General features: G+C 48.5%; 1 protein-coding gene across 3 annotated transcripts in view; it reads left to right on the top strand.

The window, feature by feature from the left end:
• The window catches only part of AP1B1 (adaptor related protein complex 1 subunit beta 1), a 51,764-nt gene that overhangs the window by 5,945 nt on the left and 19,689 nt on the right, over positions 1-26,130 (top strand). For all 3 annotated transcript variants that reach the window (XM_032602863.1, XM_032602865.1, XM_032602864.1), the window contains exons 2-9: positions 12,539-12,601; positions 16,411-16,516; positions 19,040-19,175; positions 19,946-20,191; positions 21,412-21,602; positions 22,639-22,860; positions 25,339-25,459; positions 25,817-25,912. In XM_032602863.1, coding sequence (XP_032458754.1) covers positions 12,565-12,601; positions 16,411-16,516; positions 19,040-19,175; positions 19,946-20,191; positions 21,412-21,602; positions 22,639-22,860; positions 25,339-25,459; positions 25,817-25,912 — 1,155 coding nt within the window. In that variant the 5' untranslated portion in view covers positions 12,539-12,564. The remainder of the gene's footprint in view (positions 1-12,538; positions 12,602-16,410; positions 16,517-19,039; positions 19,176-19,945; positions 20,192-21,411; positions 21,603-22,638; positions 22,861-25,338; positions 25,460-25,816; positions 25,913-26,130) is intronic.

Genomic DNA, 26,130 nt, shown 5'->3' on the forward strand with positions numbered 1-26,130 from the left:
AAATCTAGAAGCTGGAGAGATAATCCAGGCAGAAGGATCAGCAAGTATGAAGGCAGTGAAGAGCTTGTCAACTAGAGGAACACAGAAGGCTGTGGGCCTGGAGGGTTATAGGCAGAAGGAAGGGCCTAGCTGAGCTCACATCATAGCCTGTGTCAGAGCCCCCTCTGCACACCTCCCCCAGTAATTTGTTTCCCCACTTCTGCAGCTCTGGTCACTCTGAGCTGATGCCCAGGGCTGGGGATAGTGATCTGATGGTGATCTGAAGGAAGTGGCCTGAACATTCCTCCCATTGGAGATGTTGCCACCTGACCTTCTACCCTTTGCCCTTTCTTCTCTCTCTTATCATTTATTTACTTACCTTCCATTTACTGTCTGTAAAATGGGCTAGGGTGTTTGGCATCCTCAATTTCAAAATAGCTTGACAACCAGAACAGATGTAGCTCTGACCCTGGCAAACACCATGAAATCAACATTGGGAAGCTGCTCTCTAGCTGAGGTTGGTTTACAAAACATGAAATTTCCCCAAGAGGAGGATTGAGCACCAGTCATTTGAATATTTACTGAGCCCCTACTACTTGCCAGGTACCAGTCTAGGAGCTAGGAATACGGTAGGGAACAAAATGAACAAAATCCTTGTCCTTATGGAATTTCATTATGGAGGGGAAAAAAATAGATAAGTGTTTTATCCTATGTTGGTGATAAGTACTTAGAGGAAAAAACAAAAAGAGGAAAGAAGGATAGGAAGTGTGGGGGATTTGTTGGGAGCGTGTTCAGTTTTAAATAAAGTGGTCGGAGAAGACCTCAGTGAGAAGGTGACATTTGAGCCAAGACATGAAAGAGGTGAGGGATACATACACTACCAAATGTAAAATAGATAGCTAGTGGGAAGCAACTGCATAGCACAGGGAGATCAGCTCGGTGCTTTGTGACCACCTAGAGGGGTGGGATAGAGAGGGTGGGATAAGGAGGGTGGGAGGGAGATGCAAGAGGGAGGAGATATGGGGATATATGCATATGTATAGCTGATTCACTTTGTTATAAAGCAGAAACTAACAGACCATTGTAAAGCAATTATACTCCAATAAAGATATTAAAAAAAAAGAGGTGAGGGACTGGGGTTGGGGGGGAGGAAAGAAATAGGTGCGGGAGATTAAGAGGTACAAACTTCCAGTTACAACATAAATGAGTCACAGGTATGAAATGTACAGCGTGGAGAATATAGTCCATAACTATGTAATATCTGTATGGTGACATAACGACTTACAGTGGTGATAACTTGGAAATATGTATAAATATCGAACCACTATGTTGTGTAAAAGGAACTAACATAGTGTTGTAGGTCAATTATACTTTAAAAAACAAACAAACTTATAGAAAAAGAGATAAGATTTGTGGTTACCAGAGGTGGGGGTTGGGGGGAGGGGAATTGAATGAAGGCAGTCAAAAGGTACAAGCTCCCAGTTAAAAGATACATAAGTATTAGAAATGTAATGCACAACATGATAAATATAATTAACACTGCTGTATGTTGTGTATGAAAGTTGTTGAGAGTAAACTGTTAGATTTCTCATCACAAGGAAAACATTTTTTTTCTGTTTTATTTTGTATTTATATGAGATGATGGATGTTCACTAAACTTATTGTGATAATAATTTCATGATGTATGAAAGTCAAATCATTATGCTGTACACCTTAAACTTTTACAGTGCTGTATGTCAATTATATCTCAATAAAACTGGAGGGGGGAAAAAAGATGAGGAGCTGAGCCATGAGACTTTCTAGAGAAAGAGCCTCATTGGCAAAGTGAACAGCATGTGCAAAGGCCCTGGGGTTGAAACATGCCTGTTGTGTTCCAGGATCAGCAAAGAGGCCCATATGGCTGGAACTGAGGGAGTGATGGGGAGAACAGTGGAAGAAGAGTTTGAAAGAGATAATGACAGGGAGGGTGTGTGTGTGTGAGAGACAGAAGCGGGTATGCATCTCATCCAGGACTTTGTGGGCCATGAGGCCATGGTAGGGACTTTGGCTTTTACTCTGAGTGAGACAGGGAACCATTGGGGGATTTTGAGCAAAGGGTTGCCATTGTCTGATTTAGACTGTCATAGGACCATTCTGGCTGTTGCCGGGATGGGCTGTCAGGTGCAGTGTGGAAGCAGCTTTGGTAGCAATCTCAGTGGGAGGGGATGATGGCCTGGGGCCAGGTGGTAGTGATAGAGCTGGTGAGAAGCCCCTTCATGGACTCGGAATTCATTTTGAGGTTAGGCCCGACAGGAATTGCTGATGGATTAGATGTGTGATATGAGAGAGAGTGTGTTATCAAGGGTAACTGAGGTTTTGGGCCTGAGAACCTGTCAAAGATGGTTTTGGTAATAACTGGATAATGAAGACTGCAGGATGAGTCAGTTGGGGGATAGGAGGAAGCAAGTGGCAGTTTTTATCATTTTAAGTTTGAGCTGCCTGTTAGCCATATAGACATTCCAGTGATATCAGGCAATTTGAAAATATGAGCTGGGAGTTCAGAGGAGAGGTTGGGCCTGGGGATGTAAAGTTGTGAGTTGTCAGCACATAGATGGTACTTAAAGGCACGACACTGGATGAAGCAAGCAGCTGGAGGAGGGAAGAGGGCCTCTGGGAAAGGTCAGAGGAACCAGGCCTGAGCCCTGGGGCACTCCAGGTGTTGAAGGAGAGAGAGAGGAGGAGGAACAAAGGAGACTAGACAGTGGGGTAGAAGGGAAAGTAGAGAGCATGACATCCTGGAATCCAAGGGAAGAAAATGTTTCAAGGAGGATGGAGTGATCAGTAGCATCAAATGCTTGTTAGCATGAGACTTGTCATAAGATCACTGCGTCTTCTGCTGGCAGGGTCCAACTCACCCTGGCATCCAAGCCCGTCTTTGAATCTCATCCTTCCCTGACTAACCTCATCTGCTCCTTTCCCTGCCATGATCTTGCCTTCAGCCAAGCAGGGGTCTCACAGACTCCTAAATATGTGTGCTTGTTTTGGGCGTGGATATGTCACTCCTCTCTCAGCATCTCTAACTCCTCATTTTTAAATAGGTTACTGGAGAATTAAATGACACAGGGGCTCTAAATTACTTATCACAGAACCTGTGCCCCAGCCAGTGTTTGTGTTGGTTTAGTTATTCTCAATTCACTCCCTGTTATGCTGTCATCTTGTGGGTCTTCTCCATGTCACCTTCACCCCACCCTTTCCAAATCCGATACATATTTTCATGTCCAGCCAAGCCCCTTTTAATCCAAGAGGGCTTCCTTTGATGCTCCACCCATCTTAAAGTCTCCTCCTCAGAGCTCTGGTGGCAGTTACCTGGAGGGCATGATTACTCTGCTGTTCCCCTGAAGTCCTTCACCTGCCCTCTGAATCTGTAGGAGCCATCAGGAAAAGATTGTTCTTTGTCTACTGTGTGTGAGCTCCTGTGTGGGGCACAGTTGCAGGCTTGGAGCTGATGGTGCTCCACACTGTTAAACATGCTATATCCAAAATGTGACAGATTTTCAGAAAGTGTTCCCAATGTATAGGCGGGAAAACTGAGGTCTCAGGAGCCTAGTTCTTTAGTCTTTGGCCTCTGTTTCCTCATCTTCATTGATTTAAGGTTTGTTCAGAAGAAGCCCCTATTATTTCGTTTATTTATTTATTTTTGGCTATGTTGGGTCTTCATTGCTGTGCCCAAGCTTTCTCTAGTTGCGGTGAGTGGGGGCTACTCTTCATTGCAGTACGCAGGCTTCTCATTGCAGTGGCTTCTCTTGTTGCAGAGCAGGGCTCTAGGAGTGTGGGCTTCGGTAGTTATGGCTCACGGGCTCCAGAGCGCAGGCTCAGTAGTTGTGGCGCACAGGCATAGTTGCTCTGTGGCATGTGGGATCTTCCCAGACCAGGGTGCGAACCTGTGTCCCTTGCGTTGGCAGGCGGATTCTTAACCAATGCGCCACCAGGGAAGTCCCTCTAGCTTAGTCTTGACTGTCCTTGAGCAGGTTTCTGAAAGCTATTCATCAGGCAAGGGTTTAACAGTGAAATTCAGCACTGAAGTTGGAAGCCACCAACACAGACTTTTAAGGATCAGTTTTCCCTGCCTGGATATCCTTGAATTCAGAAATGGGTCTTGGGAGCTGGATCAGACCTTGTCAGATGTCTTTCTCCCCGTTTCGTTTCCTCAACTTCTCTGGCTGGTTTCACTACACCGATAGTCTCCCTGGTTCCATCACTGGATGCCGATGGCGTGCAGTCCACTGTGCTGGTGCTGCCAACTTCATGCTTCTTGTCCGACTGCAGAGTATGGGCTGCTCTGACATGAACCACTGCCCTGAGACTAGAGAAGTCCTCCCCTGGCCATTGGCTGGCCATTTGGGGAATTGCTTGGCTTGTTACTGTTTTCCCTTCTGAAGACCTAATGAGGTTTGCTGGCCCTGGCTGCATTCTGAATTTGTTTTCTTTTTTGTCCCCTTGGAAACGTTTTCTGTCATGCTCTGTGAATGATCATGCTCCATTTTCTCTTGTTTGATACCCAGGAAGAACACGCTGGTGAGGAAGTGGATTCCACCTCTAGCAAGGAATCATAGAACATGAGATGCAGGAGGGATCTTGTCCTTTAAACTTTGTCTTCAAACTTTGTTCTGTGGAACTATGGGGTGTCTGAAGGGCCCCCGGTGAGGAGGGGGAAAAGTGGGCATAGTGAAATGAGTCAGGCTCTGGGCCCTCACCGTTACTTCAATCAGAGCAGTTCCACTTTTATTTTAAACAATTTAGAAATGGGGTGCTGGGGGGTGGGGCTTGAAAAGCCATTGATCTGGTTGAATTCTCTTGTTTGACAGTTGGAGAAAGGAAGGCCCAGAGATGGGGGTATTTGCCCAGGGTCACACAGCTGTTGGTAGCAAAGCTAGAATTCCTGGCAGCCATCTTGGCATTGGATCAGCCGTGCCATGTTTGTGGAAAGTTAGCTGCAAAGCCGCATGTTCCCGGTTTGCCCAGTTGTCGCTGTCTGGCACTCATCAGGGATTCCTGTTGTTTTGATCTATTATGGGCCCTTGGTTTTCTAGCTTCTCTGGGAACCTGTCCTTTCATTTTGTCAGCAAACATTTGGTGAACTCCTGGAATATGTCAGACATTGTGCCAGTCACTGGGTTGACAGCATTAAACAGGAAAAATCCTAAATTAGAGTTGTGAGGAGGGCTGTGGAGAAGTCCACAGTATGATTGACTCAAATGTCGAGGAGGCTTCTGCCCTTCTGGGTCTGGAGAGGGGTCCTCTGGGGCAATGGTGTTTGAGCAGAGACTGAAGGAGGAGCCCGGGGATGGGGATAGTGTTTTGAATTAGATGCACCATTGTTTTCTAAACTGCATTATGTTTAAAAGAGATGATACATGCATAGGATATAAAATTCCCAAGATAGACAAAGGTAAACGATGAAGGGTCAGTCTCTTACCCCAACCATTGGTAATCCATCTTCCTTTCTTGAGGCAACCACTGTCCACTTTTCTTATTTACCCTTTCAAGGATAGTCCATGCATTTGCAAACACTTGGTATTTATGTTTTATTAATATTTTAATTTTTAATAGAAATGGTAGTATACTACATATAGTTTTTCATCTTGCTTTTTTTCACTTAACATCTTAGAGAGTGTTACAGACAAGTACATGTAGAACTACCTCATTCTTTTTCATGATTGCACAGTATTCCCCATGTCTGTATGTAGTGCCGTAATTTTTTATTTTTTTAACATCTTTATTGGGGTATAATTGCTTTACAATGGTGTGTTAGTTTCTGCTTTATAACAAAGTGAATCAGTTATACATATACATATGTTCCCATATCTCTTCCCTCTTGCGTCTCCCTCCCTCCCACCCTCCCTATCCCACCCCTCCAGGCGGTCACAAAGCACTGAGCTGATATCCCTGTGCTATGCGGCTGCTTCCCACTAGCTATCTACCTTACGTTTGTTAGTGTATATATGTCCATGCCTCTCTCTCGCCTTGTCAGAGCTCACCCTTCCCCCTCCCCATATCCTCAAGTCCGTTCTCCAGTAGGTCTGTGTCTTTATTCCTGTCTTACCCCTAGGTTCTTCATGACATTTTTTTTTTCTTAAATTCCATATATATGTGTTAGCATACAGTATTTGTCTTTCTCTTTCTGACTTACTTCACTCTGTATGACAGACTCTAGGTCTATCCACCTCATTACAAATAGCTCAATTTCATTTCTGTTTTAAACCAGTCAGTCCTCTGTGGGAGGACATTTAAGGTGTTTACAGTGTTTTGCTCTTATAAAGGATGCCACATGAGTAACTGTATCTACATAGTTTTATACATATAGAAGAAACTCCTGGAAGCAGAATTGCTAGGTCAGTGGGTAAGTACCTTTGCAATTTTGGTAACTGCTGTTGCCAAATTACTATAGAGGTTGTAGCAATTTAGACTCTCACTAGCATCGTATGAGGGTATCTATTTCCCCACATCAACACCAACAAGGAGTGTTAGCAGACTTCTGGGCCTTTACCAATCCAATAGCTGATGGATGGTATTTCATTGTAATTTTAATTTCCATTTCTCTTACAAGTAAGCCTAAATCGTTGTATTTCATTTTCTATGAATGGGTCACATCCTTCGCCATTCTTCTCTTTGTAGTCACTTTTTATGTATTAAGGAAAATAAGCTTTTGTGATGTGATGCAACTTTTTTTTGGTGTGTGTTTCTTTTGTTTTGTACGCCATTTGGTTTTTATTGGTTTTGGCCATGCAGGAAAACTTGATTTTTATATAATTGAATTCATAGATCTTTTAAGACTTCTTGATTTTATGTCATACTCAGAAAGGCTTTATTTCCGTTGGATTATACAGTGCTCTATTTTTCTTCTCCAGCATTGGGTTCTACTTTGTTATTTTTTTTTTAAAAACTAATGTTTGTTTAATTTACACCAAGTGAAATGCTCAGCTCTTACATGTACAGTTTGGCCAGTATCTGCATCAAAATACAGATCTTTTCCGTCACCCCTAGAGTTCTTTCACCCACGCATAAATCAGTCCTTCCCACCTAGAAGCATCCACTGATCAGACTTCTGTCACTATAGGTTAATTTTGCCTCTTCTACTTATTCTAGAATTTCATATTTACGATGTTTATGTTTGCAGTTGTCAGTGTCTTTCACTCTCACATTATCCCGTCAGTGGTAAATTCCCCATTTTTTTTTAAATTTATTTTTTTATTTATCTTTGGCTGCTTTGGGTCTTCGTTGCTGTGCACGGGCTTTCTCTAGTTGTGGCGGGCGGGGGCTACTCTTCATTGCGGTGCACGGGTTTCTCATTGCAGTGGCTTCTCTTGTTGTGGAGCACGGACTCTAGGCACACGGGCTTCAGTATTTGCGGCTTGCGGGCTCTAGAGCGCAGGCTCAGTAGTTGTGGCGCACGGGCTTAGTTGCTCCGCGGCATGTGGGATCTTCCTGGACCAGGGCTCAAACCCGTGCCCCCTGCGTTGGCAGGTGGATTCTTAACCACTGCGCCACCAGGGAAGTCCCTGAGTTCCCCATTTTTAAGAGATGAAGTTGAATTGTAGAGACGAAGTAAACTGTAACCTCAGCTCAGTATTCTTCAGTTAATTATTATTAGCAAGTTTGAGACCTTGGAGAAAAGTTGAAATATATTCAATATTTTCTTTTTTAAAAAATTAATTAATTAATTTATTGATCTTGGTTGCGTTGGGTCTTCGTTGCTGCATGCGGGCTTTCTCCAGTTGCAGCAAGCAAGAGCCACTCCTCGTTGCTGTGCACAGGCTTCTCACTGCGGTGGCCTCTCCCATTGCGGAGCATGGGCTCCAGGCACACGGGCCTCAGTAGTTGTGGCATGTGGGCTCAGTAGTTGTGGTGCACGGGCTCTAGAGCACCGGCTCAGTTTCTGGCGCACAGGCTCAGTTTCTCTGCGGCATGTGGGATCCTCTTGGACCAGGGATTGAACCCATGTCCCCTTCATTGGCAGGCATATTCCTAACCACTGCGCCACCAGGGAAGCCCCTCAATATTTTCTCCAAAAAAAAATTTTTTTTTTTTTTTTTTGTGGCGCTATGCGGCATGCGGGATCCTAGTTCCCCAGCCAGGGATCTAACCCATGCCTCCTGCACTGGGAGCATGGAGTCTTAACCACTGGACCACCAGGGAAGTCCCATAATGTGTTTTTTAATAGATTTAAATTCATTTTGTTAGCTTAAAACACAGAAAGATATTTTTAATCTCCTGGTCAGAAAATTACATTTAGATTTGTGATGACTCAAAAATTTTAAAAGCGTTGAGGACTTTTTTTCTTAAACCCAACCCTATCTCCAGTTGCTAAAATTCAGTCTTTAGCTGACAATATTTTTTGTGAGTTTTTTTCCTTTCCTTTTCTTCCTAGGGCCTCATTTTTCCACTCTTAAATTACATCTTTGTCCCTGGCCAGTACGTCAGTGATTCTCACCAAGGACTTCTTTATAATTCTAGAAAACGTAGGAGAAAACTACTCTGTTTCAGGCCTTATTACTCAGTTCATTTCTTTACACCTAGTGACAAGGGAAGCAGCCCTTGTCAATAGGATTTAAAACCAAGAAAAAAGTGAGATTAACAGGAACTGGCCCTGGGATTGTGGCATCAGAGTCATCTACTGAGAATGGATGTGGGGAGGGAGGACAGAGGTGGGGACAGCAGCAGTGTCTCCTCCAAAGACAAACTGGTCCCAGGTGTGCCCCAGGTGTGCCCCGCTTTGAATTTGGACAGTGCCATCCCCTTCAGGCATTCCTTGGCCTGTAAATACTGAAACTGAGGGGTATCCCAGCATAGAATGCTGTATCCTTAGCAGAAATGACTCATCACATTGGCCAGAGCAGCTTCTGAAACAAAAATTCCCTCCAATTATTGCTTTTTTTAATGCGCTCTTCCACTTCCAAAGATGGAATCCAAACCCTAAGCTTTTTCTTGCCTACATTGGCTGCTTGCTTTCAATTGTGGCTCATGCATGGTCAGAGTCTTGGCCCCTGTGGCCTCCATTAGCAGGGATACAATGCATAGCAACGGCTGAGAGCAGGGCCAAGAAAAGCACCAGTCTTTCCTGTGGCATCTGCAAGTCTGAGCTCAAAGTCTGACTGAACTGTAGGGTTTTTTCCATTCCTGCAGAGAGAATGAAAAATCTCTCTTGCGCTGATACCCTAGGCAACTGCGGTGAAAGAACATGCAGAGATAGCCACCCTCAGTAGATCCACATGGTGCTGGTGATCTTTCATGGTGAGGTGAGGTTTTTTAATCGGTGCTCTGGGGTGGCTTTGCAAAAGCATTTTCATTTCTCTCCATCTTCTCCTTCCTCCTCTACCTTAATTTCCTGTATGTGAAACAACTTCAGAGGGATACAATTTCTGCATCAGCAGTCCCACTGGGCCCTCTGCAGAGGGATATGCGAAATAGATACTGTGGAGGAAAGAGGCCACCAGCGCCAGCCGTCACATGGGGTGGCAGTTTAAGTTTGTGAGTAGTTGCTTAGCACCTGTAAAAGGAAGAGTGTCATCAAAAGCTCCAGCTGTAGGGGCATCAGCAGCTGTGGTGGCTTCACTAGCTGACCTTGCAGCTCTCTTGCTTTTTTTAATCCCCCAAAGAGGAATTTCCCCACCCTTTCCTCCATCTGGGTGGTTGCATCCAACACAGATCTGCCAGGCTGTGTTCTGGGAATTCAGGGCCCTTGGATGTTGTGTTGTGCCTGCAGATGAGGGGAACGCCTGTGACACCCTCCTCTACCAGAGAAGGAGGAATTTCTGGGCAGCGCTGAAGTTGGACATCTAAGGTAGTTTTTGCTTTGTTCACTTTGATTTCCTTCTAGATTTAATGTTGGAGGGGTTTGTACGTTACTTTCTGTGATTTTTTGGCCTGTGATTTTTAGCCCCTCTTGCCTTCATTGATCCCTCTTCTTCAACTAAATTTAACCTTGGGAAACCCAAGGTACTCTCCTATTCCGGATACCTCTGGTTATGCTCTCAGGCCTGTGACTTCTGAAGCCATACAGCCTTTTATTGTGTGACAGACGTGCCATTGCCTTCTTTACCTGCTCATTCTCAGAGCTCCACAAAGAACCTCTAGGTTGGTGAGGTTTCTCTGAGAAAATGGCTTTCTCTGTGCTCAAAATGAGATTATTTTTAATGTATGTAAACTCCGGTAGGAAACAAATGCTTAGTTACCTCACAGCTGTTGGAGAGCAGGCTGAGGGTTCCTGGGCTTTTCAGTGGCTACTTTTCATTTCTTTCAGCAACTATTGACTGAACCCTGGCCAAGCTTGTGTGGAGGATGGATGCAGCTGTGGACCAGGCCGACTTGGGTCCTTGCCTTTGTGGATCTGTTTGCAGCCCTGACTTCCACTGCCGAGACTGGCAGTTAGTGGCCCCGCAGTGGCACTGGCATCAGCAGACACAGGGGTCTCTTCTGCTCTTTCCCACAGCTCCCACAGAAAAGTGCCATCATCCCTTTTCAACCTGACAAAGCAAAAGGAATGTGGAATTGTGTCTTTTTCTTTATACTTTTGTCAGTGAAGCCTTTATTCCTTTATCCTAATGGGATCCACAAAGGCTTTAAGGCAGCCCTGAGGCAGTACTTATTGGTTCCCTGTTGGTTACTGAAACAAAACCTATGGGCAGGTGTCTCAGTTGGGAAACAGCCCTGTTGCCATCCTGCCATAAATACAGGCTTAAACTGGAAAAATACAGTTGGACTGCAGGAGAGCTGTGTTGCCATTGTTTCCAGAGATTTTTTATAAAATAAATTTATTTTATTTATTTATTTTTGGCTGTGTTGGGTCTTTGTTGCTGCGTATGGGCTTTCTCTAGTTGCAGAGAGCAGGGGCTACTCTTTGTTGCAGTGCATGGGCTTCTCATTGCGGTGGCTTTTCTTGTTGTGGAGCATGGGCTCTAGGTGCACGGGCTTCATTAGTTGTGGCTCATGGGCTCTATAGCTCAGGCTCAGTAGTAGTGGTGCACTGGCTTAGTTGCTCCGCGGCATGTGGGATCTTCCCGGACCCGGGTTTGAACCCATGTCCCCTGCGTTGGCAGGTGGATTCTTAACCACTGCGCCACCAGGGAAGTCCCTCCAGAGACTTTTGAGATGTTCCTTGACTCCTCACATCCATCCCAAGAGTAACCTTAATCTCCCCCCACCGATAGCAATGAACTGAAAGAAGATATTAATGGTTTACATGTTTGAGTCTCTTCTATAGAGGCAACAGAAGGGACCAAGTGAGTGAGTTTTCTCCATGCAAATGTCTGTTCTTTGGGTTGTGTGGTTTTATGTACCATATGAAACTATAGGTAGGACTGGAAGTTGAAAGTCTCATGGCTTTTTGGACTGAGTCCTTAAGCCACTCTCAGGGTTCTGTCTTTTCTCTCAGATGGGGAAGCAGAATTCCCTCCTCTCTAGAGCACAGGTCCTGAGCTCAGATGGACCTGAAATTGTCTCCCAGTCCAGCCACTTACAAGCCATGTGACCTTGGGCAAGTTACTTAACATCCCTGAGCCTCAGTTTCCTCATCTAAAAAGGGGGTAAAAGCAATTACTTTATTGGTAGAATTAAATGAGATAATGTTTGTAAAGCTTTAATAGGGGTTCAGTAAATGATAGCTTCTTAATAAATGTTAGAACAACCCCTGAAGCCTCTGCCATGCATCCAGGGTACTTGGCTCCTGTGTAGCTTCTTATATCTCTCATCTGTTGACCAAGAAAAACTATTGAAGTTACATAGTAAATGCTCAGCAAATTGTTGAATGAATGAGAGGGCCTTGGTACTTTCTTTGCCCTGTTGCCTTAGACCAGTACTTCACAGTGTGAGTTTTAACCCTAGGAGGTGTCCTGAGAGATGCTTTGAGAAAACTGACCAGTCAGATTTGGGGAGTGCTGTAGAGTCTGCAGTGTGTAGTTTCTAGCCCTCTCTAGAGATGAATAGTGCCTATCACTGTTTAGAGAAGCTTGGGAAAGTTGGGTAGAGAAGAAATCTCTCTAGCTTTTTAACCTTGGTGTTTTCCAAGCGTCTTTGACTATATAGGCAATGATAGCGATAGTACTTCCATGAGGCTGTGATGAGGCTTCAGTGAGTTCACATGTGAGAAGCACTTAGTGCTGGGCAGAGTGAGCACCACAGAGGGGCTGCTGTAACCATGATTGTTCAGTGCTTTTTAATCTGTGGACTCTTCCAAAGTATTGAGCCATTCCCTACCAATGGACATTTAAGTTATTTCCAGTGGTATATTGTTATGGACAGTGCTGCAGGATATAAAACCCTTTTATCCTGTGCAGATATTTCTGTGGGAGAGATTCCTAGAAGTAAAATCGCTGGGTCAAAGAATATGCACATTTTAAAATTTGATAGATCCTTCGGAATTACCCTCCAAAATCTAATCAGCCATTATCTAACAGTTCATTTGCCCAGTAAAGAGATGAGAAGCTATCTCCCCTCATCAGGCATGCACTGGATCCCTCTCCCCTCTTGTGAAATGAAAATGGAATGGAACACAAGGGCAAGTTACCTCTTTTCTGTCTTGCAGAGTCTGGCCACAGATAAGGGACCAAAATGACGGACTCAAAATATTTCACCACAACCAAGAAAGGTACTGTTTGTTTCACTGTGGGGTCTTTTCTTTTTTTTGGCTGCCTTTGGTCTTCGTTGCTGCACACGGGCTTCCTCTAGTTGCAGCAGATGGGGGCTACTTTTCATTGCAGTGCACGGGCTTCTCATTGCAGTGGCTTCTCTTGTTGCAGAGCACGGGCTCTAGGCGTGTGGGCTTTAGTAGTTATGGCACGCGGGCTCAGTAGTTGTGGCTCGCCGGCTCTAGAACGCAGGCTCAGTAGTTGTGGTGCACGGGCTTAGCTGCTCTGTGGCATGTGGGCTCTTCCCGGACCAGGGCTCAAACCCATGTCCCCTGCATTGGCAGGCGGATTCTTAACCACTGCACCAGCAGGGACATCCCCATTGTGGGGTCTTATCCTCTTCTTTCCTTGCCCGACCCTTCTGCTTGCTCCCTGTGGTAGTGGGGGGTGAGGGCGTGTGGAGGCCTGGAAGCAAGTGGCAAGAATCACTGAGAGCATTTTGAACCTTGTGGATCCAGAAATTTGAACTGTGGATGGTGTAAGAAGTACGACTACTTCTTTCAGAATTCCAGAAGGAAAAAACATTAGCTCCACGTATAGAAAAAAGCCCTCTTTTGTTCCCCATGGCTTTAAATTGTTAAAAATGACGCCCCACCGCCCAGAGGAAAGAAAGCACACAATCCTGTCAGCAACTGCACAGTGGTATCTGTGCATGTTTGGTCCTTATCGTTGGGCACATGTTTTACGTGGTTGAAGTCAGAGTTTATATCCTGTTTTTCATCTGGCATTATCATAAACGTTTCCCCACAGTTCTGAAGACTCAGTCTGTTGAGTTGCTGCATCAAAATTTGCTAAGCTAGTCTTGTATTGTTTGGGTATTACAGTTGATTTTGCTTTTCGGGAAATGGAGTTGGTTGTAGTGGCTGACAAATGTGCTTTAACCCTGTAAGCAATCTTTCTGGCTGGCCCTTCCTTCTTCCTTCCTTTCCTCCAAGTAAGATTAACACTCGCCTGCTGACCAGATGAGGAGAGTTTGTTGTTGGGTCAGCTGAGCCAGGACCTGCAGTCCCCTCGTCAGGTGGTTCATTTCTCAGTCCAGCCAGTTTTCCTGTGTCTCTTCCATGTGCAGTGGAGGAGACAAACGGAGTCTCTGACCTGGCTTTGCTTGCCCTTGGGCAGAGACGACTATTTATTTATTTATTTTAATTTAAAAAAATTTTTATTTTATTTATTTATTTTTGGCTGTGTTGGGTCTTTGTTGCTGCACGCGGGCTTTCTCTAGTTGTGGCGAGCAGGGACTCCTCTTTGTTGCAGTGTGCGGGCTTCTCATTGTGGTGGTTTCTCTTGTTGTGGAGCACGGGCTCTAGGCGCATGGGCTTCAGTAGTTGTGGCTCCCAGGCTCTAGAGTGCAGGCTCAGTAGTTGTGGCGCACGGGCTTAGTTGTTCCAGCCCCGCGGCCTGTGGGATCTTCCTGGACCAGGGATCAAACCTGTGTCCCCTGCATTGGCAGGCAGATTCTTATCCAGTGCGCCACCAGGGAAGCCTGAGAGGACAGTTTATTAAGTAGTGATCACTCTAAAGGGCAGTGGGTGCTGTGATAAGGGAGGGGCGGGGCCCGTGGGAGGGTTGGGGTGGAGCTAGACAGATAAAGTGGGGTGGAGTGAGTGCTGTCCCAGGTCCATTAGGGCAAGGAAAGCCTAGGCACAAGTTACTGAAGAGTGTGATGGAAGAAAGGTTGGAGAGGTTTGTGGTGCCTGGTGAGCCAGGTCAGAGCGGGTGAACAGTGCCGAGTAAACTGAGGTGTCAGTAGTGGGGTTTTTTTTATGGGTTTTCTTTTGAGGAGAATATCTAGAGAAATATCTGGGACCAAATTTGACATCATTGATGGTTTTAGGCAGGGGGAAGTCAGAGGCAGATTCTAATCAAGGATCGAAGTGGGTGAGGCTGTGGGGAGGCAGGGGGATCAGAACCACAGTTCGCATGAGAGATGATGCTGCCTGAGCTGGGGAGGAAGGCGGGGGTGTTGGGGATAGAATTGGATGCCTCGTATGTGATTGAGGAGGTAGGCTTGGTAACTGGTTGGATTTGGGGCACATTATAGGAAGGAAGCATTTCTGAAGCAGGCAGATCCCGGGATCACCTCACTAGCCTTCTTGGGGCCAAGGTGACTCAGGCCTAGATCCATCAATTGACTGCCAGTTGTACTGAATCTGGCCAAACACCTCAAACAAAGCAGGGGCAGCCCAGCAGCAAGGCCCAGGGTCAGTGACATGGTCTGTTGGATCCCATAGCAGGGACACAGCCCCCTTAGTCCCTTGGAGGAGAAGGGCGTGTGTTCCTTCAGCTCTCCAGAGCCTTGGATTTGAACTGCAAGGTCTGCAGATTCCTTCTGGCTCTGTTGAGCAATATCCTCAATGTGGCCTTGCCCGGGCTGTGCTGCATGATTGTTCTTAATTAACCTGCTTACTGTCTCTCATCTCAAGTCTTTGCTGAACACCACATTGTTCAGTCATTAAAATAATTTTTTAAAAAAGAACAGAACAAAAAACAACAACAACAAAAAAGAACAAAGCAAAAAAACGCTGTTAGTTTTCTTTTTTTCACTGTAAATCCATCTAGAACTTCTTCTAGCACTTCCCCCCACATGATAGTTTCTGCTTCACCCCCAACCCAAGTAACTTGAGAGGGAAGCCCGGGACTCTCCTACAAAAGAGGGAGCCAAGACAGAGGTTCACGTGGTAAATTAGTAATAATAGTGACCACCTTTAATGCAGGCCACTGAGTGCCAGGCACTGAGCTGAGCGTTTTGCATCTGTTATGTGAGAAGAGTCAAGGCCCCAGGCAAGGCAGAGAGTACAGACAAGGAAATGGTTTCAGAGAAGCAGGGTGAATGTCCTGGCTCGGCCAGAGCACATGGGCTTTGGAGCTGGCAGACCTGTTTTTGAATCTTAGCCTTCCTCCTCATGGCTGTGTCCTTGGGCAAGTTCCTGAACCTCTTCTGGCCTCCATTTGCTCATCTGCAAAATGCGGGCAAGTGTGGAGTTGTTGTGAGGATGCAATGAGAAAAGGTGTGGGAAGAAGTTAGGGAGGTGCCTGGCTTAGAGAAAGGCTCAGGAAAGGCTGGCTGCAGCTGGTTTAAGGGCAGGAGGTCTGTCTCACTCCAGCATCTGCCCTCTTAACCTGTTATTGGGGTTATCAGGCCCCTGACTACCTCTCCATGGCAGGGCCCTGAACAGTCCTACTTCCTCGTTTGCTTTTTCCAGATCATCAAGTTCTTAAGAACAGTTTATTAAATGCTAGAGCCCTCGTGGGACAGCTGAATTCCCATTTTCAGAGCCGAGCAACCACTTGTGGATCAGGAAGTGAAACCCTGAGTGAGCTCTTTTAACTCGAAGCTCTAGGAAAACAGGAAAAGCCTATGTGTTGAAACTGAGCAAATCCTGCCCTTTTCCCTCAAACCTTAAGTCCCCAGGTTCCATCCCACGCTGCTTGAGGGCTTTGGGTGCGGGTGGCTGAGGAGAGCTTTGCTTCCCTCGGCATGTTTTTAGCCATCTGGCTGAGCAGGACCTGGCAGCAAATTTTTTGTCTCCCTCAGAACCTCTGTAGCTTGCATGGCTCCTCTCCCCTCGATCTGACGTGATCTCCAACCTTCCTTCCTGATAATTCAGAGTTGTTTCTGCCTGCCCACCAGGGCCAGGGCCTGAAGCTGCCTTCAGCGGGCAGCACAGAGTGTCTTCCCTGCCTCCCTCCCATTCTTTTGGAAGTTGGAGACTGGGAATCGCCCCTTGGCAGAGTGGAAATGGATCACTCATGCTGCCTCCTTTTTTAGGGGAGATCTTCGAGCTGAAGGCAGAGCTGAACAGTGACAAGAAGGAGAAGAAGAAGGAGGCGGTGAAGAAAGTGATTGCGTCCATGACCGTGGGCAAAGACGTCAGGTGTGCAGGGGTAGGCTGGCTGGCAGCTGGAGGCAGCTGACAGAGGGAAGCTTTTGAGCTTGGGTCCAGTTCGATCCCTCCTTTAAGATATCCCTAGGGACCCATGTCTCCCCTGGTGTCGCTCCCTTCTCAGATCTTTCCAAATAGAAGGTTTTGTTTGCAGAGGGGTCATGTGCTCAGATGTTGATGGGGTCAGGCAGTAATGCAGCAAGTGAAGTGGGCTGGGTCGAAAAGGCAACAGGCAATGCAGTGGATGTGCTGTGAGCCCTGTCAGGAACTCCAGAGGATGCTGCCTGCTGGGGAAAATGACCCCAGTGGGACCAGGTCTTTTGGTTTTTAAAAAGAAAAGGGAATCTGGATTTTTCATTTTAAATCTCCTTGTTTTAGATTGCCAGATGAGGGAATTCCCTGGCAGTCCAATGGTTAAGACTTGGCGCTTTCACTGCTGTGGCCCCAGGTTCAATCCCTGGTCAGGGAACTAAGATCCCACAAGCCATGTGGTGTGGCAAAAAAAAAAAAAAAAAAAATTGCCAGATAATACTAAACAAACAAATAAACACTGTGCAAGTAAAACACACCTGCATGTTGGGCTTGTTAAATTTGTTGTCAGTTTGCATCCCCTGGTGTGCATCTGTTGCCAGAGTACATCACATGTAGAATTGTGGCCACTCCTTTGCTCATGCATCTCCCCAGCCTGGAATGTCCCTTCCCCTTGTCCATTTACACTGCTGCCTCCCTCATCATGCCAGCTGACTACCCTGAACACGCAGCATTTGCTGTGTTCCTGTCGCCTGGCACTAATTGTAGACTGTCCTCTTCTTATGTATACTTGTGCTTACCTGCCCACCACATTGTTGAGTCCCCAAGGACAGGAGCTGGGTTCTGTGACAACTTAACACTTGCACAGTGTTTGAGAGTCAGCAAAACACTTTTAAATGTTTTCCTAGCAATTCCCATACTGTAGGTAAGGATATTTTTCCTGCCAAAGAAACCAGAAACAATGACTGCCCCATGGTCACGTGGTTAATGGAGGAACTGGACTCATGCTCAGCCCTTCTGAAATCCAAACCCAGGGTGCTTTCCCCCATTCCCTCTCCTTTGGGCCCTTTTGGTGCCCAGTCCTGTGCCTTATAGGCCTGGGTGCTGACGTGGAGCAGCTCCCCATCTGGATCCCTCAGCAGGAACCCACAGCTCCGGACTTCTCCATGGATTTCCCTGTCCCATTGCCATGCTCATAAGGGGCCTCCTGACAGCACACAGTAGAAACAGTTCTGCAGAGAACCCTGCTGAGGACACAGTGGCAAAGGAATCAGGTGTCTGCTGGAAAACTGGGCCTCCTTCCAAGACAGATTCTTCCCAGGACAAAGCTGCTTTCCTTCAACTAGAACACCCCTGTCACAGAGGAGGCACCCCTGTCATCTCAAATGAGCTTGTTTTGCTGATGTGACGGGCCCAAAAGAGCAAGTCAGGCCTCTCAGCTCCCCCCTTTCCTGGTTCGTCATCTTCCAAGGTGATGCATCAGCTTCAGCACTGACTGGACTCTCCTGCCTGTCGGGGCTCAGGAAATTCACTTTGACCTCTTAAGTCTGTGTTACTGGGTCCTCGCCCATAAAATCACGAAAATTGAGAAGGGGGGTGATAGATAATTCCAGAGACAGAAAATTGACCACTAACCATATTTCACATGTCAAGGGGCCTGTGACCCTGGGACTGTGGGGTACCATGTTGGGAAGGGTTCTGCCCAGTATAACAGTGGTCCTGAGCATGGGCTGTGACTCAGACCTGGTGCCTTAGGCAGTTGTTTGATATTTGTGAACCTCAGTATTGTCTTCCGTAAAGTGGGGATAATCCACTGACTTCTCAGGGCTGTTAAACGAGATCATTATGTAAAGCCCCTAGCACCAAGCCTGGTGTGTAGCACGTGCTCTGTACACATGGGCTGGTTCTTAGTGGGTGCCTTGTAGTGACTGCAGCCCAGCCTACCCCTGCTCTCCTAAGCCCTCTGCAACCAGCAGCCCAATATAAGTGGCCATGTCAAGTATCAGAGAAGGAGAAACAATCGTTTTCATTTCTGTAGCAACTCCTAGATGTCAAGGACTAGATACCTTAAGTATGTTGTCTCTTTCAGTTATCACAAGGGCCCTGTGAAATGGGGTTTTGTTATATCTTTCTTGCAAATGAGGAAACTGAAACTGGGGATAAAAGAATTTTCCCAACTTGATTCAGCCAGCAAGAGGCAGAGCTGGGTTTGAGCCAGGTCAGATGGGCTCTAGAGCTCATGTTTGAACCCTGTGTAAAGAACAGAGGACTTCTTTGCTTTTAAAATCACCCTTTGGAATTCCATTTCTACCAACAGATGTTCACGTTAATGGAGCTGTTGCCCTGCCTTTTACTAAGAAGTCCTGTTATGTTTTCCTTCCCTCCTTCCCACTCACCCTCCTCCCCAGCCCCCATTAGCTGCCTGAAAAGTCTTCCTCTTCTTTTTTTCACCTTTCCCACATTGACGCTACTTTGACCTGCCAGTGCCCTCTTCCCCGACGTGGTGAACTGTATGCAGACGGACAACCTGGAGCTGAAAAAGCTGGTGTACCTGTACTTGATGAACTATGCCAAGAGTCAGCCCGACATGGCCATCATGGCCGTCAACACCTTTGTGAAGGTAAGTAGAAGCTTGGTGTGGGGCTGGGTGCTCACTGCTCCATCTCCCCTCAGTCTCCAGGGGTGGGGCGCTACAGCCCTGGGTAGAAACACGGAGGATCCTTTCCAGGCCGTCTGACTTCCAGCCTGGGGGCCTCTTCCTCCAGCAGAGGGCTCCCGTTGTCTCCAGAAAATCTGATGCTACAGACCCTGCTAACTCATTCCATGTGAGGTCGCCCCAGGCCTTTCGATCCCCGTGTGCCCTGGGGTGAGCCATGGCCCTGTGTCATTTGCCGGCTGAGGATGCAGCATGTGTTTGAGGGCTTCCGTATTGCCCTTCTAGACTTCACTCCTTTCTGCATGTTCTGTCCTCCAGATTGAGGAGAAACAGGGACTTGTGTTGTCAGCTCTATGCACCTTTAAAACCTTAGCTCCCCAGCCCTGTCGATGCTTAGATGTGGGCAAATGAGGGTTCTGTGGCCCAGTGGGAAGATTGAGGGTTGTGGTGCTGGGTGGACGCGGCTTGAATTGTGGCTCTGCTCTGTGACCAGGTGAGCTCCTGACCTTCCTGAGGGCCTTAGCTCCCTCACCTGTGAAATGGGAACAGTATTGTGTGTCTGCTGTGAGGATCAGAGGGAACAGTACAAAGCCTGGTATCTGACAGATGCTACGTGCTAAACACACGGCACTTACTTTCGGTGCTGTTGGCCGCAGTCGGTGGGAGATCCCACAGCAGCTGTCTAATGTTGCTCAGCTCGCCCCTGCCCTCGGCCAATGGCTGGTTTCCCTCAGGACTGTGAGGACCCCAACCCCCTGATCCGGGCCCTGGCTGTGCGGACCATGGGCTGCATCCGCGTTGACAAGATCACAGAGTACCTATGCGAGCCACTCCGGAAGTGCCTGAAGGACGAGGACCCATATGTGCGCAAGACGGCGGCTGTGTGCGTGGCCAAGCTCCACGACATCAATGCCCAGCTGGTAGAGGACCAGGGCTTCCTGGATACCCTTAAAGACCTCATCTCTGACTCTAACCCCATGGTAAGTCTCTGCCACCCACCCTGCCACCTCCACCACCTCCAGGGTTGCTTGGGAAGACCTCTGCTTGACCCTCCACCAGGCAGCCCCAGTTCTTGGAAGTCAGAGCCCTGCAGGGTGGGCTAGCTGTTTTCCTACCCGCAGTGGTTTGGGCGCCATCTTTGGAGTGAGCTAGACCTGGATTCCCTTCTCTGCACAGCCCTCTCTAAGGAGCTGTGTGATCTCAGGCATCCTACCTAACCTTCCAGAGTCCTCTTTTCTTCATTAGTAAGATGGATCTAATTCTGCATGACTGCCGGGGGTGTTGGGAGGCTTAAGCCGTTAAGGTAATGTGCCTGGCATAGCCTGGCACAGCCTGGCACACAGTGGGTGTGCACCCAAGACTAGTACCCTCCTTCCCCTTCCAGTCACTGTCATTGTCACCGTCCTCTCACCAAGACTGTCAGAGAGCTCTGAATGTGAGGTACTTCTCCCTTTCCTCACTTCTTTGCAGGGTTGTAGAGAATCACCCTTGAAGTAGTGTAGCCTGGAGGACAGGGCACCAGAAAGCAGCTGGGAGGGGAGCTGGTCTCCTCACGGCTGGTGATGGCAGCAGTTTGGAGAACAGTTCGGTAGGGCCATGTTTAAAATGAAGTATACAACCCACCCGGCCCAGACGTCTCATTCTGTGTCCCTCTGAAACACTGATCACACGCGGGTGCCAAGTGGCCAGTACGACGATGGCCGTGGGAGCATTGCTTGATTACGGGAAAGTTGAAAACCACGCAGAAAACACATAAAAACAGCTGCTCTGGTGGAAATGGGTTGCAGCCCCAGAGATTCACCTGGCAACCCCTCTGTGCTCCAGCCCCTGAGGGGCTCTGCAGGAGGAACCTTCTAGCTCTGAGAAGCACAGTTTTCAGCTCCCACAGTGAGCTGCTGTAGCTGGTAGAGCGGGACTGCATGTTAGGTAACAGGGAGCACTATCTGTTGCAGGAACCTGGAGCTAGATCTTTCTTGTTTTGTGTTTTTCTTTATTGTCAGGTGCACTGACTTTAGTTTCAGCTTACAGAGGAGTCAGTAGGGTGCGTGCTTGGAGTGGGTCTTGGTGCTCCAGACCCTGCCCTTCAGGTCATATTCCTTTCAGGATGTTTGAGCTCTGACTGGCCAACATCATTAGCCTCACTACCTCCCTGTCCTGAGAGCAGCATCCCAGCCTCTGTCACTTCTACCCTCTCAACCAGGTGGTGGCAAACGCAGTGGCTGCCCTCTCGGAGATCGCCGAATCTCACCCCAGCAGCAACCTGCTTGATCTGAACCCGCAGTCCATTAACAAGCTGCTGACAGCCCTGAACGAGTGCACCGAGTGGGGCCAGATCTTCATCCTGGACTGCCTGGCCAACTACACACCCAAGGACGACCGGGAGGCCCAGAGGTAGGAGGCTGCCCTTGCTTGCCAGCCTTGCCAAGCCCTGGGGTGGGAGGCTCCAACCATGAGCTGGCCGCAGGCCTCCGGGGGGCTTCTTTCCAGGCCTTGCCCCACAGACCATCCTCAGACACAGAGCAAGCAGGTTGACAGTGGTGTTGCTTCAGGCAGTCAGCTCACTGCTCACTGAAGGCACAGAACAGAAGCCAGGGCCTGACCTGGGAGCTGACAGAGAGATCTTGGTCACTGCGGGCTGAGGAAAGAGGTGGACAGCAGCATGAGAGCCACCACTCGTTGAATTCTTACTGGGTGCCTGGGGCTCTGCTGGGTGCTTCCTACGCGTTAGATAATCTTTAAAGAAACTGTGAAGGCAGCCCCATCACTGTCCCCGTTTTACAGGTAGGGAAACTCTGACTTAGGGAGGTGGAAGAAATCACCTAGGTCACCCAGCTGGGTCTCCCCTGACTCTTGGTCCTAACCAACATGGTATCCTGCCCCTTTTTTTTTGTTTTTGTTTCTTGCGGTACGCGGGCCTCTCACTGTTGTGGCCTACTCCCGTTGCGGAGCACAGGCTCCGGACGCGCAGGCTCAGCAGCCGTGGCTCACGGGCCCTGCCGCTCCGCGGCACACGGGATCCTCCCAGACCGGGGCATGAACCCATGTCCCCTGCATCGGCAGGCAGACTCTCAACCGCTGCGCCACCAGGGAAGCCCTCCTGCCCCTTTTGAATGCCCTCACAACAGAAGGGCGTGAGTTGACATTCATCCAGTGTTTACTGACTGCCAGGCACTGTGCTCAGTGCTGTACATGCAATGTCTCATTTAAGCCACCAGCAACCGTGTGAAGTTGGCATCATCATCTCCATTTTTTTAGATGAGGAAACTTGAGGCTCAGAGTGGTTTTAAGCTGCTTGGGATCATTTAGCAGGAAACAGAACCAGGAGCTAGGTCTTCCTCCTACAGAAGACAAGCTATCTTGATAACTAAAAACAGGGTGTTTCCCCTTGCTTGTCTCTCCTATTTGTCCCCCTTGGAATGGACTGCAGCATCTGTGAGCGGGTCACCCCCAGGCTCTCCCACGCCAACTCTGCTGTAGTGTTGTCTGCTGTGAAGGTGCTGATGAAGTTCATGGAGATGTTGTCCAAGGACCTGGACTACTATGGCACGCTGCTCAAGAAGCTGGCCCCGCCCCTGGTCACACTGCTGTCGGCCGAACCGGAGCTGCAGTACGTGGCCCTGCGAAACATCAACCTCATCGTGCAGAAAAGGTACTGGGACCACCACATATGGGTAGTGTGTGCCCTGGTGGGGGGGTCTCCTGCTGGGAACAGGGGCTCTGAAGGGAAAGTGACCTGTCACCGTGCAGGATGTCTCAACAGCTTAACCCAGGGGTTCTGAGCCATCGGCATCTTTGTCCCACAGGGGACATTTGACAATGTCTGGAGACATTTTTGGTTGTCACAGTGGGGGCTGCTACTGTCATCTAGTGGGTGGAAGCCAGGGATGCTGCTCAACATCCTACAGTACACAGGACAGCTCTGCCCCCACATAGAACTATCCATGCCAAAAAGTCTGTAGTGCTGACGTTGGGAAACCTCGGCTTAGCCTAACCAGGTAGCATGCCGGATAAAAGCTAGCGTGCACTTCTTAACCTTGGAGAGTGGATGGTCCACAGTCCACACAGCCTTCCTGAAACAGGCTGTAAGATCGTGTATGTGTGCGCACACTCATTTTTCCTGGGTAAGAGTCCATAGCTCTAGAGGCTGGAGGACTCCAAGATGAGGCACCATGGATTTTGCATTAGCCTCAGGGCCACTCAGAATGCTGAGCAGCCAGTTTCAGTCCACCCAGTAGGAATGACCACAGTAGTGAGCCACTGCTTAAGGGAAGGTACCTGACACCGGGGTGGGTTGGGCTAAGAAACAAGGACCAATCCAGTAAGGGTGCCGGGCAGCTCCGTGGAGTGGGGCCAGACTCTGCAGTTCTACTTCCAGCCTCTTTGGTCAAATGGCTGGATCAGCAACTAACTCAAAAGCAGAACAAGGGCCTCTTGTGGACAGGGAGCATGTGTGGAAGACCACACATGCTCCCTGTCTTTATAGCTTCAGTCTGGTTCTTAGTACACACATGGGGGCCCAGAAAAATCAGTGGAATTCAGACATTTGCGAAGGTTTGGGAGGTAAATTGGGGCAAGCTTTCTGAGTGCCTGAACAAAGGGATGAGACTAGGGATTCACAGTTGCAGTGTGGGGTTTAGTGAGGTGTCGTGACCTGTGGATCCCAATCAGCAGGAGGGGCTCCCTGTGCTATATTTAACAAGGCAAACCTCCTAAGAAGTTGACCCTGTTGCTGAGGCACTACCAGGCCCAGACCCAACATGCTGTTGGGTAGCTTGTGCCGAGTCCTGATGGCAGAAATCACAACTTCTGCCGCCCAGCTCAGGATCCTGCCTCGCATTGCCAGGACCTCCCCGCAGCCTGCTCAGCAGCACTGAGGACCACCCTGGGCAGGGTCCCTCCTTTCTCTTTGCTGGATCTTCTCGCCTTTTCACCATCTGTCCTCATTCCTTTTTGTTCCTGCTCTCTTTTCTGGGAAGGGTGCGGGAGTAGGAGTCAGGTAGGGGAGGTGACTCTCATCTTGCTCCCACCCTTATTAGCACTAGATGTGTGACCTAGGGCAGGCCCCTCCCCCCTCAGGTTTCCTCAGCTAAGAAAAATGAGGTGGGTGGTGCTGGTGAGGGAGGAGCAATGACACTGGTGACAGTTCCTGCCTAGCAAGTGCCTTCTCTGAGGCAGATATGGATCATGCTAGATGCTTTGCATCTACCTCTCACAACAGCCCTGTTATGTAGGTCTCTGTGCTGGGGTTCCCAGGACCACCCCCCCACCCCCCCCACACACACACACTTAGAGATTCACTAGAAGGACTCACAGGAGACAGCATATCATTGTTTTCATAGCTGAGGTTTATCATCGACCTTGTAGGGCTGCACAGCTGGATCATGAGGGAGAAAGACAGGTGGAGTCTGGAGGAATCCTCGTGCAGGCTTCCCATGGCGGGTCACACAGAGCATGTTCCTCCCCCAGCGACAGTGCAGCAGCATGTGTGTAATGTTTCTGCCCAGGGATGCCTGTTTGAGACTTAGCACCCTGGGTTTTTTTTTGGGGGGAAGGGGTCATAAAGGCACCCTCTGCCTGACACCTACCAAAATTCCAGGCTCCTAGAAGGAAAGCAGGTGTTCAGCAAAAACCATGTTGTTTATACAAACAGTCAAGGCACAGTTAACCACCTTCATCATTTAGGGAATGGTGAGGGCACTCCCAAAAGCTGAATTCCCAGATGCCAGGCCTTTCTAAGACTGGCAACTCGGGCCTGCAAAGGTAATGCTTCTGACACAGAACGCGTCCTATTTCGTGAGTGAGGAAACGGGCCTGAGGTCAGCAGCTAGGATTGGAACTGAGGCCTGACTCCCAAGCCTGTTGCCTGATGCCTGTGGCCTCTTGAATGTGAACTGTTTCTTGCTCATATTCCCTCTTCCCTTCCTGGAATGTGGTTGGACACACAGGGGCCGGTCAGAGCCTTGGTTGGCAGGTCCTGTGCCCAGGAGCGTGCAGCCATGGGGGCGACTACTTTCATGGATGTCAGTTTCCATGTCCGACCCCAGAAATGTCCTAGCAAACGTGGAAGGGTTTTCTCACAGGGCCTGTGACTTGCTCTTTGCTCTTCGGGCAACTTGCCCACCACCAGGCCTGAGATCCTGAAGCACGAGATGAAGGTGTTCTTTGTGAAGTACAATGACCCCATCTACGTGAAGCTGGAGAAGCTGGACATCATGATCCGCCTGGCCTCCCAGGCCAACATCGCCCAGGTCAGCAGAGGGTGGTGCCCAGCGCACCGGGCTCTGTGAGCAAGCTCTCCACAAATGTTAACTGATATTTTTGTGATTAAAGAGTTTGTTCTCTCTGTTATTACTTCACATCCATTGAAGTGGTAGTTAGGTGGATATGTTAGCTAGATCAACCAAACTAAGGATTGTCCATCCCTGCCAACTAGTCCTTCCTGTTTTCCTCTTGGGGCACCTGACAGCTCTCTTCCTCCCTTGGAACTTCCACTTCGAACAGGAGGCAGAATCCCACCCTTCTAGGGGTGTGTGCATACCCACAGCCCAGGGATGTTCCAGGAGGTTGCCCTGCCAGATTCCCCCAACTGCATCTTTGGGCCACAGGTGTTGGCGGAGTTGAAAGAGTACGCGACAGAGGTGGATGTGGACTTTGTACGGAAGGCTGTGCGAGCCATTGGCCGTTGCGCCATCAAGGTGGAGGTGAGGCTCTGAGACTCGGTCCTTGGCGGGGGGAAGGAGGAAAGGAAAGGAAGCTGAAACCAGGAAACCAGTCTGATTCCAGCAGAATCTGCCAGCTGCTCATGGTCCAGGAAGGCCTGAGGGTCACAACTGGAGCCCCCAAGGTACCCACGGTACAGATTTGGTTGGGCTCCTTCTCATCTGTAATCTCCCTTGGGCCTCTGAGTTGCTGCAGGTGA

This window comes from Phocoena sinus, chromosome 14, assembly GCF_008692025.1.
Source record: "Phocoena sinus isolate mPhoSin1 chromosome 14, mPhoSin1.pri, whole genome shotgun sequence".
NCBI lineage: Eukaryota > Metazoa > Chordata > Mammalia > Artiodactyla > Phocoenidae > Phocoena > Phocoena sinus.